The sequence below is a fragment of the Artibeus jamaicensis genome, unplaced genomic scaffold (assembly GCF_021234435.1).
Source record: "Artibeus jamaicensis isolate MK-2021 breed Jamaican fruit bat unplaced genomic scaffold, CSHL_Jam_final scaffold_2375, whole genome shotgun sequence".
NCBI classification, from domain to species: Eukaryota; Metazoa; Chordata; class Mammalia; order Chiroptera; family Phyllostomidae; genus Artibeus; species Artibeus jamaicensis.
Window position 1 is genome coordinate 772081 of NW_026522032.1, and position 12191 is coordinate 784271.

The 12191-nt window shown below is 36.7% G+C and overlaps 1 protein-coding gene across 1 annotated transcript in view; it reads left to right on the top strand.

Moving 5' to 3' along the window:
* TEX11 (testis expressed 11) overlaps positions 1 to 12191 on the top strand; it is a 118552-nt gene that overhangs the window by 90799 nt on the left and 15562 nt on the right. Inside the window, exons 20-24 of the mRNA XM_053656654.1 lie at positions 2011 to 2051; positions 3168 to 3254; positions 4803 to 4873; positions 6298 to 6414; positions 12062 to 12134. Coding sequence (XP_053512629.1) covers positions 2011 to 2051; positions 3168 to 3254; positions 4803 to 4873; positions 6298 to 6414; positions 12062 to 12134 — 389 coding nt within the window. The remainder of the gene's footprint in view (positions 1 to 2010; positions 2052 to 3167; positions 3255 to 4802; positions 4874 to 6297; positions 6415 to 12061; positions 12135 to 12191) is intronic.

Genomic DNA, 12191 nt, shown 5'->3' on the forward strand with positions numbered 1-12191 from the left:
CATAGATACAGAGAAAAGACTAACAGCTGTCAGAGGGGAGGGGAGTTGGGGGGCTGGGTGAAAAGGTGAAGGGATTAAAAAAAAAAAACCACTCATAGACACAGCAGTATGGTGATGACCAGAGGGGAAAAGGGGTAAGGAGTGGTGGAAGGGGGTATTAGGGGATAAATACTGATGGAGGGAAACTTGACTTGGGGTGGTGAGCACAGAATATAATATACAGATGATACATTATAGAATTGTAAACATAAAGCCTATATAATTGTATTAACCAATGTCACTTAGTAAATTCTATTTTAAAAGTTAAAAAATAAAAAAGGAAACTGAGAGACTAAACCTTAATAGTTACTAGATTGTAAGAGCTCCTTGAAGGCTAGGAATATTTGTATTTACCTGGAACCTCAGGTAGTATTTGATACATAATAGCAACTCAATTTATTTAAATTGCAGAATATTTGTTCTTTAAAATAAGATCTTTATTGCTAGACTTACAAGAGGCTTTGGAACCCATGTAATTGTAGCATACTGTGAAATCCCACTGATTGAAACCAATTTGGAGATGGAGAAAAGGAAAGGCATCCTGTTTGAATTAAAGATAAACTTAAATTGCAGAAGACTTTATATCCTTATTGTTTTAAAAAATATATAGTAAGAAAAAACATTTGCTAGCAGTGATTTCAGGTAGCGGTCAGGACCTGATTTAACAAATTGAATATACTAACTTTTTTTAAAGCCTAATTCAATAGGAGGAGACAGAATTGAATTCTAGTTTCAGCTGTTTCACTAACTTCTGCTTTACCTTAGGCAATAGCAACTTATTTAACTTCTCTAAGCTGTATTTTCTTCATCTGTTAATTAATGAAAAGCTGGACTTTATAATTACTGAAGTTTCTTTCTCTTCTAAAAATCCTGTGTTTTTTTTTAACTAGCAGTATCTACCTAAATATTGATAAATTTGCGGGCTAAAATTTTAAAAGCACTTTGTCTCTTAAATAAACCACACATCCCTTTTTCATATCCTCATACTTATTTGCATTATTTATTTGCATTAATGGACCCTTCCTAGATAATTTTATATGCTTACCAAATTAAATAGGAAAGAAAGTAACTAGCTTAGCTGTAATTCAAATTAATAAAATTTACTGGAAGAAGTTACTTAATGTAAACCAGAATTCTAATTTTTATCCCTGAGAAAGCTGTTACTGTTCCTAAAGAGCAGTATTATTATATAATACTAGACCTTCTCCTGAAGAAGCCAGTCTTATAGTATGCCCTACCCCGCTTCCTCTAACCTTTCTTCATTGAGTTTGCCAATACTTCCATATTCATTCCTTTGTTTAAGTGGAATATTTTCCTCTGTTAAAAATTATATACCCATGAAAGAAGTTTGACTAAGGGTCAACAGACCTGGGTACTAGTCTTGACATTGTCATTACTTTTATGACCTTGGACACATCATCCCCCTATTTCCAGATTTGTTTTCTCTGGATGGAACAAGTGGTTTTTAAACTAGATTTCTCAGAACCCTGGGAATTTCAGGGCACAGACTCAGGGACTTTCAGGAAGCTGAGGCTCTAGGCCTCCATCCACCACTGGTTCAACCAGAGCCAGCTATGCTTTGATCTTTTCTGGTATATTAGACTTTTATAAAATTTTATTTGAAACAAGGGTTTTAATTTCCCCTTTTCAAAAAAAACCTCAAATCACAGAGATCATTATCTACTATTGTATTCTATGACCCTGTCATGTAAAACCTTATCAGTCATTGAAATTCTTTGTTGCAAGAAGGTGTAGAAGAATAGAGAAAAACCATGAGGGCACTGGGGATGAAGAACAGGATTCTGTGGTGGGGGAAAATAGTGTTGAAATGACATGTTGGAGGTTTGAACAGTGCACTTCACAATTTTGCACTTTTGCACAGCTCTCAGACACAAATAGGGTCTCATTGTGGTACTTTTCTATAGTAAAGCCTTGGAATGGTAAGAAAATACTCTTTTCTTTATTTTTTAGAAAAAGAGAAATTGATAGACTTTTGAGTGCCTTGAATACAGGTAAGTATCTCCTGCCATTTTCAGTCCTTCATCTTGCTTCTATCTTTTGTTAAATTCTCCAACTATGTTAAGCACACTGACTCAGACTTCATGTGTCAGGTAAGCTTCATACTTTTGTTAACACTGGTCACAGCAGTCTACTTTGGTTTCTTTTTTCACAAGCAAAGACAAGTTTGTCATCCCTACCATTCATCTCCAAATGTGATTCGGCTTGTTTCTATTCCAATGTGTGTGAAGAGCATTTCCTCCCTTCCTCCCCTGCCAGTGTTCATGTCCTCTGAATCAAATTCAGATTGCTTATTGTCATTTTGAAGCTACCCCTCCATCTACCCATGTCTATGTTATCTCCCCTATCTACTAATAATTCCTGTGTCTCCTCCATTCAAGCTACCACGATTTCTTCCGTGGTGTCTCCCTTTTGCCTAACAGGTCTACCCACATCTGCTGCTCACATACCTGTTTCCTTATGTCCAGAACATACCAGCTCCACCTCTTAGAAACTCTGTTTATTGCAGTAGTTCAATTTTATACCTCCAATACCTGTCAGCAAGGTGTTAAATGTGGCAAAGTGGTTTAGAAACCAAAGCTTTTCAAAAGAGAATGACTTTGCTGGTTGATACCCTGGTCTCTCGGAAGAGCATGCAGGTGTGTGGTAAATGCTTTCTGATGGCATCATGTTCTTGGTTCTGTAACGTGCTTGCAGTGGGAGCTCAGTAAATATTATGCCAGCCTATCGATACTCTTCCAATTCTCAGTCTCCACTTCAGTCTTCTTTCTAACTTTGTGTTTATTTGTGTACATTAGTATGATTGTTCCAATTATTTATTTCCTTACATGTAAATCATATCTTTCTACCTCAGGTTGTGACTGATTGCTTTAATTAAAATTATAAGTCTTTCCAAAGATGTGTTTATTTCTCAATGTTTGAATTAACAGCTTCTTGGAGCTTGGTAATGCTTTTTGTCACTTTAATTACTTTTGATATGCACCACTGTGCGTGCACACACACAAAAAGAACTCTCTAAATTCAAACTCATGTTCCACTGTTTTTAAAGCAGGATTAACAACTTTGCTAGAGCAAAAGACCTCCATATCAAATTTTCTTGTTTCGTGCAGCAATCGTGACATTTTCCCAGGCTTCTGTTACAAGAATTTCAATCACACAAGCAAGGATTAATGAAGCTCACTGGTTCAGAAAAATAGGTAAATGAAAAATTCTGTGGCTGTGGGCAACATTATGGGTCAGTAGAGTCAACAGATGTGGATTCAAATGTTAGCTCTTTCATTTGTATCTATGGGTACGAGAGTAATCTGCTTAACCTCAGGTTAATTATTTGTAAGATGAGAACAATTATATATACTTCACAAGATTATTAATGAAACATTGTATGTACCTGGAACATCATAGGTACTCAATCAATATTAGTTTTCTTCCTTTTGTATAAAAATGGCTCTAAAAATAAAATGATGAATTATAATTGCACATCTCCAAGGTTATGCTCCTAAACTTGGTTTAGAATGCCCAATTTATCTCTGAACATGATTCATCAAAATAAACTATAGGCAACAATATGGATGAATCTTACAAACAGAATGTTGAGTACATAATGTATGTACTCAAAGAAGCCAGGCATTGAGTACATATTGTATGATTCCATTTATATATGGTAAAAAAATAACAATAGGCAAAACTAATTTATGATGTTAGAACTGAGGGTAGTGGTTACCCTTGAGAGGGGTTAGACTTTGAAGAGTGTTGATGGGGTTGCTTCTGGGTATATGGTTAAGATCAAGATTGTTCTTGATTTGTATTGGTTACATGGATATATATTCACTTTGTGAAACTCCATCAAGCTGTAGAGTTGAATTTTGTGCAGGCAGTCACTACAGTGATAAGTAAACAGGAACAATTCAGCAGCAATATCACAAAGTGGACGGAGTCTACATGGACCCTTTTCTGTGTTATGGAGTTTACTAGGGCTCTAATGTAGGAGAAAGGGGAATAAATACAGCAGTCTGGCTTCTGAGAAACTTATGCAAATAAAGGTTTTAATGACTTTCATTTTGTGAAAGTTTGAAAAGTTACTTTCCAATACTTTTTTTAGTGAATTTTCATTTTGAAATTTCAAGGTGAAGCTCATGCTGAATGTTGCCTAATGGGGGCTTCCACTGCTCTGTAGACGATGTCAAACTTTATAGCAGCTTTCCTCAACCCTTGATTATAGTATACCATGTTCTTTGCTAAATTTTAACTTCTTTTCACCAATGCCAATTACTGAGCTCCTTGGTGAGCCTCATTTTTTTAGATGGATTTGTGCTAAGAATTTATTGTATATCGTCCAATTTTTAAAAAGATTTTAGTTATTTATTTTTAGACAGGGGAAGGGAGAGAGATAGAGAACGAGAGAAACAGCAATGTGTGGCTGCCTCTCACACACCTCTCCCCACTGGGGACCTGGCCCACAACCCAGACACGTGCCCTGACTGGGAATCGAATTGGTGACCCTTTGGTTCATAGGCCAGTGCTCAATCCACTGAGCTACATCAGCCAGGGTCCTCCAATTTTTTCTGAAAGCAGCACTACCTCCATTGGTCATTGGCCTAGAATTGAAGATTGGAAGGAATAGAAGTCTCTAAATTTACCTGAAAAAACTTCTCTAAAAGCTGCAGTTAGCTTTTTTTTTAACCCTGATAATGGTACTTATTAAAGAGTAGATCTTCATAACCATATTATTTCACATTAACTTTCAGCTTGGAATTTGGCTGTGCAATCCAATAAAGAGCCACTGCTAATGAGAGAATTTTTCATACTTTCTTACAAGGTGAGTCTCTTCTGATAACTATCTCATGAATGTCACACAACAAGGATATAACAATGATGGCTAAATATAGAGTGGCATTGGCTTTTAATGTAGGAACTTTTGATACATGTCTAAGCAGGAATGACCTAGAGAGAATGTGAACCCTATAGGGTATAATGTGAGACCATGAAGCAGGTCTCTCCATCATTAACGATGGAGCTTGAAGTTTTACCATAAGAGACTGACTTCCTTGCCTTTGAAGGAATTTTGGTCTCCCAGAGGCCTATATTATTAACATGTAACCACCTTTAAGAGGGGGAATCCTCTAAAAAATTATCAGTTATCAACATTAGGAAAGTTTATGGGTATAAGTCTAGAGGAATATAGAATAGGTATCTGGAGACAACAGGGAGTAAAAAGGATGCTAAGAAGCCTGGGCCAACTTCATAATTTTTCCTAGAGCGGGTTCTGTGTGTAAAGGTTTGTGAGCTTGTTTTGTAATTATAAGCATTTGTACATAGTCATTGGCCTCCAAGGTAGAGGTTAAATCCAGAAAGAAAGCCAGTATAGCATTCATGAAAAATAAAAGGAGAAGTGCTAAAGAATATTGCTCACACATTCAGGAGAATACAGTTTGATATAGTGAGATAGATTAAATGGTAAGAGTTTTCAAACTGAAAAGAACTATAGAGATAATCTAGCACCACTGCCTCATCTTGTATATGAGTAGCCTGATACTGAGAGAGACTGGGTATTTTGAAATGCTATTAGTTCAATGGTGGTAATGGTTATAATCACTAAACATTTGGAAAGATTAAGAAATAGTCTTTGGAAAATTAGGTATAATTTTAATTAATTAAGTGAAATAAATTACTTTTTGTTTCGACATTTGTGATAGCACGTGTAGGATTCCATGTGGAAATCCCAAGTGGCCCAGAGTTTTATTTTAATACAAAGCAGGGACTTTTTTCCCCCCAAAGCTAGAGAACAAATTTTAATGATGAGGTTATGTCTAATGCCTGTCAAGATTTGGCATTGTCTCTTTCAGCCATGACAATCTATGTACTAATTTCAGCTGTATTCAGTGCAAAGGGGAAATCTATTTGCCGGAAGGGAAAAAAACTTAGAAATTACAACATAAACCAAGAAGTAGATCACTAGATAGAAATACAGGGCCGAATGACAGTACTTTTCATGGAGAAGACTAGGAAAACTGTGAAGAAATGAAGCATTTTATCTCTAGAAAGGTGCTTAAAAACAATGGAAAGTAATATAAAATTGAAACCATAAATTAATGTTATAGTCTATATTATTCGTAAGGTGGGATGTGCTTTTCCAGCTGAGTTTTCTCATTCAGACAGAATATTGCTGATTTTCATTCTGATTGTTGGTGTTCACCTGCAGAATTCTCACTATTCATTGATGTTTTGGTTATTTCTTATCAGCTGTCCCTGTTTTGTCCTTCTGATGAAGTAGTTATGATTGCACAGAAAACGTGTTTACTGATGGCAACTTCAGTTGATCTTGAGCAAGCGAGAAGAGCTCTAACACCTTTTGAACAGGTAATGTGTAACCTTCGAATAAGACAAAAGAGTTCAGTGTACTGTTTGGTACGTTTGCCTTCCCTGATGCAGTTCTTTTGATTCTCTGTAGAAAATTCTTTCCTCCCTTCCAGCAAGCATCTTGATTTGCAAAGGTTTATAATGGCTAATTCCTTCCTAAGGATAGGTTACCTTTGGCTTGGCCTCTTCTTTCAAAAAGATTGAATGTCTAAAATGCCCCTTCCCATGGACCACTCTTTCTGAATCTCTTTTTAAATATTCTCTGTCTTCATCATCTCCCTGTGATCATATGTGATCCATAGGAGTTTTTCCTCTTATGTTTCATTTCACCTATTTTCTAAGGAAGAACTCATCTACCCCCACAGCTTTGATAAGCCATCTGAAATTATTTACCTGGCCTGTTGTTCTTCACTCAATTGCATTTGGCCCACGTCTTTAAATATTTTATCATTAACTCAATTTTATCAAAAAGACAGAATTCCTACATTTGCCTAAGTTCCACTCTGACCTTTTTAAACTTTACCCCCTTCGGGAGATACCAGTATCAACATCTCAGTCCCCCATACACCAGAGTATCGGTTTGCCTGTAGTTCCTTACCTTCCGCTCAAGCTATGAAAATTCTCTCCAAGTTGGACCACTATCATTTTTGTATGATTTTAAGGTCTTGATACCTACCATTTTTCTCTTTCTAGGTGGGAGAAGAAACCTTCCCAATTTCCCATATTTGCCAGCTTCTTTTTTTTTTCCTACTTGATGTAAATCCTTCTTGATGGCTATTCACTTCCTTCTGTTAATCTCTTTTTTTCATAGGGTTCTTCAGATCTGCAACAAACTAACAGATCTTTGCTGACACATTTTCCTTCCTTTCCCTTCCCTTACTGAGTACAACTTAAAAATCATGAGTACCAAGCACTCTGCTAAGTCCTGGAGGTCAAGAAGGCAAAATCCTCACCCATAAGGAGCAAAGCGTCCTCTTTTTAAAAATCTTTACATTGTACAAAATGAGAAAAGTATCTGCGTGCCCCAGAGCAAAACAAAACAACAACCATTTTTGCTTCTTAACAAGCAAGGGCAAATGTAATTTTATTTTTGATAACATTTTATGCCTTACTAGAGAATAATTATGGCATCTTGTTTTTGCATTGTGCTTTTAACTTTTTTAAAGTTTTCCTTTTAAGCTAGTAGTCCTAACTTTGTTAAATTTTATATCTCAGTGAGTAGAGACCAAACTGACCTGAGGGCAATTTCACAAACTCTTAAGTACTATTCTTAATTATTTTCTTTGTTTCTAACAGCTATTCTTTTTTCTTCCTGTTCTTTCTCTTACACATCCTGATGTTTCATAAGAACTCTCTAATTTAGTAACCCTTATGTAACTTTCTTTGCTTTTGAAAGGGTATCTATTTAGGTAATTGAAGATGCACTTCTGCCTTTTACCATATAAATTCAGTCCCTATGAATGATGCTCTGTCTCTCTAATGAGGACTTGTTGAATTCTACAAATACATCCACTCCTTGTTCTCTAAGTCCTCATAAATTGGAATATTTTTAAATTAATGGATGATGAAGGACTACAGATAGCCTTCATAATCTTATCCAACATTGTCTCTACTCTCTTGAGCATGAGGTTAGGGGAAGTGAAGGATGCTTTAAAAAATATACAAGTGTAGTAATTGTAATTTATGAAGGAACTACATCTTTTTCCTAGAACGGGGGTGGATAAACTACTGCTAACTGGCCAAATCAGGCCTGTGGACTCTTTTACTATACTCTGAGAGTTAAGAATGGTTTTTACATTTGTAAAAGGTTATAAATTAAAATACAGAAAAATATGTGAGAGTTTATGTGGCTGGCAAAGGCTAAAATATTTACTGTGTGGCCTTTTACAGAAAGGTATCCTGACCCCCATCCTAGAATTTTTTTTAACAGACTTTTTGTGGTAAAATTCACATACCTTATAATTCACTCATTTAAAGTATACAATTTAATGTTTTTCAGCATATTGACAGAGTTGTGCAACTGTTAACACAATCTAATTTTAGAACTTTTCCTTCGCTATAAAAAATCCCTGACCAATTAGCAGTGACTTTCCATCCCTACCACCATGTATTTTTTCATGTAAATGTCATACTATTTATAGTCTTTTATAATTTTTCAGTAATTTTTCTAGGTTCTCCGTGTTGTAGGTTGGATCAATACATCATTTCTTTTTTTATGGCTGAATAATATTCCATGGAATGAATACATCATAGTTTGTTTAGCTATTCATTCATTGATGGATATTGAGGTTTTTCCAGTGTTCAGATATTATGAATAATGCATGTCCAAATTTCATGTAGACATGTGTTTTCATTTCTCTTGAGTATACATACCTAGAAGTGGAATTGCTCGGCCATATAGTAACTCTATGTTTAATCATTGGAGGAACTACCAGACTGTTTTCCAGAGCACCTGCGCCATTTTACATTCCCACCATCAATGAATGTTGGTTCCACTTTCTCTGCCTCCCTGCCACCACTTGCTATTATATCCTTTAGATTATGGTCATCCTAGTGAATATGAAGTACTATCTCATTACAGTTTTGATGTGCATTTCCCTAATGATGTTATTACTAATGATGTTATAACTAATGACAAAAGAAAGCATGCTGAGCATCTTTTCATGTGCTTATTTGCCATTTATATATCTTTGGAAAATGTCTATTTGGATTTAAAAATATATTTATTTACTTTAGAGAGAGGGGAGAGAGGGAGAAGGAGAGGGAGAGATACACCAATGTGCAAGAGAAACATAGATCAGCAGCCTCTCACATGCCCCCAACCAGGGACCTGGCCCACAACCCAGGCATGTGCCCCAACCAGGAATGGAACCACCTGGATGATGCCCAACCCACTGAGTCACACCAGGCAGGGCATAGAGATCTCTTATAAAATCCACTAACCCAATTCATGACCTACCAATACCTTCACCTTTGGGGGCTATGATTTTAACATATCCATTTGGGAGGGACACATTCAGACCATAGCACAGTGCATAAGCAGTATCTCATTAGTTTTGACATGTTGCATTTTTTCATTTTATTCATCTCAAAGTATTTTATACTTTTCATTTTGATTGTTTGACTTGTTTATTTAAGAATCTATTGTTTATTCTCTTCTTGTTCTAATCTTTCCCCCCTGTAGTCAGAGTACATACTTTGTGAGACTTTAAGATATTTTAAGTTTACTTGAAGTTTCTTTGGTGGCCTAGCATATGGTCTATCCTGAAGAAAGTGCTGTATGTGCTTTGGAAGAACGTGTATTCTTCTTGGGTTGGTGGGAGTCTATGGATATCTATTAGGTGTAAAACCCTCTATATAGTTTTATACAATTGCCTTTTAAAAGTTAAGAGAGGACAGTCCTGGCTGCTGTGGCTCAGTGGATTGAGTACTGGCCTGCAAACCAAAGGGTCGCTGTTTCGATTCCCAGTCAAGACATGTGCCTAGGTTGTGGTCCAGGTCCCCAGTAAGGGCCCCACGAGAGGCAACCACACATTGATGTTTCTCTGTCTCTCTCCCTTCTCCTCTCTCTAAAAATAAATGAATAAAATCTTTAAAAAAATAAAAGTTAAGAGAGGACAGAAGAAATATATCTTTATATTGTCTTCTAGAGTTACACAATTACTTTTACTGGTGGACTTTTTCAAAATTCAAATTACTATCTGATGTCACTTGCTTTCAGCCTGAAGAACTTCTCTTAGGTTTTGTTTGTTTGTTTGTTTTTGTAAAAATGGTTCTGCTAACAACAGATTCTCTCATCTTTTGTCTATCTGGGAATTTCCTTATTTTGCTTTTAGTTCTGAAAGATAGTTTTGCTGGACATTAGATTCTTGCTTACTGTTATTTTCTTTAATCAAGTTAAATGTGTTATCCCATTGCCTTCTTTATTGAGACGGTGTATTTGCTGAGGCAGTGTCATCAGACCTTCTTTCTTTGTGTGGTTTCCTTTAGTTGTTTGAACATATTTCAAGTAGATTCTTTGAAAAAAATAAAATAGATTCTTTGAAATCTGTGTCTGCTATGTTCAACATCTGCACCTTTTCAAAGTAAGTTCCTGTTGCCTGTTTTTTTCCTGCATATGAGTCACACATTCCTGTCTTTGCATATCTCATCATTTTTGTAGAAAAGTGGACATTTTAGATGATATATTGGAGCATCTTTGAACACTGATTCCCCTCGGGGGCTTGTCGTTGTTAATATGTGCTTATTAACTTGTTTGGTGACTTGCATGAGCTAATCCATTGAAGTCTATTTTCCTCACGGCTGTATCACTCCTCAGAGGGCACAGTCTCTGCCTGCATAGCTGCCCTGGCCCCTCTTCCCCAAAGGGATGAAAGTGGTTTTTAGCAAGGACATTTTTTACTATCTCTTTCCCTAACCTGCCTGTTAAGCTTCTAAATGGCCTTCCATTGGTAGTATTCCCAGATATTAGTCCTGACTCTGTGTGTTTGAAAACGCTCTTCAGCAGAAATTGAAGAAGAAGGGATCTTCTTAGGTTTTTTCTTCCCCTGGTTTTCTCTGTAAACTGTGAGCTAGTCTACTGTTTTGCTTGTTGATATCATAGAGCTATCAGCCACCTGTTAAATGTTCAACACTAAGATCTCTATGGTTTTTTTTTATAGTGCCCTTAGACTGGAACATTTCCATGCTCTGTTCCAATTAAAGTCAGTCTTTTTAGGGAGAACTACAAAGCTCACTCTTCTAATGGCCTGCCCTACCTCCTGAGCAAAAACTCTGTACCTCTTACTTTGTCGCTGGAGGCAGGGACAGTGGCTCATTTCTATCAAAGTGACAATACAGCTCTGTGAGTGGAAGGCTGGCCAGGAGTCATAGTCCCTGACATTCTTGGCTTACCTCTCCAGCATGGAAACCCTATCCTATAAGCAAGCTGAGGCAAAGGGAAGTTGAGACCTAGTATTCTCAGGATGCTATGCCTGATATGCAGTAGGCACTGGGTAGAGGGACAGAGCTCCAGGCCTCTCACTTGGGCTTGTTTTATAATAGAGCTTCTGCAATACACACCTGGGAAATAGAGATGAGAAGTAATGACAGTGTGCTCCTTCTGGGAATTCCTAGCATGGAGACCAAGGATAGAGGGAACCCCATCTTCTTGGCCACACTCACTTAAAGTAGTACTTACATCACACTGAGGGGGGTGCTGGTGAGCATATCATGACTAAACTGCCACAGGTGCTCGCTGTTCTTACTGAGACTTAGTAGACTCTTGGAATAGATTTACTATATGCCCTTAAACCAATTTCCTGAGACTTTACATGATCGTGTTTTGTAATTTTCAGTTATGGTTGTTTTGTTGGGGAGAGGCTTCATGGAGCTCCTCACACCACCATCCCGGAAGTGCTTCTCTTCTCTCCTAGATTATTAAAAAAATTGACAATGCTCAGATTTTCTACTTAATCCTCATTTTCCTGGGACATTAAGAAAAAGTACAAATAGAGGCTAATGTTTCTATAGAAATTCTAAAATGTTCAGTTTAAACTATCATTCTATTTTTAACTGTTTTTTCATGAGAACAATGTCAAGATTATATTAATTTGGTTAAAGTTCTGTTTAGTTGAAACTAATTTTGTTGTTCATTTTTGCCAAATAGGCCAAATTTCTGAATCGTGCACTTGAACAGATCCATGAATGCAGAGACATCTGGACTGTCCTGAAACAAAAAGGTATAGTGGGAACCGGGAGTGTGGTAATGCAGTTATATAAAGGGTGTTTGAAACCTG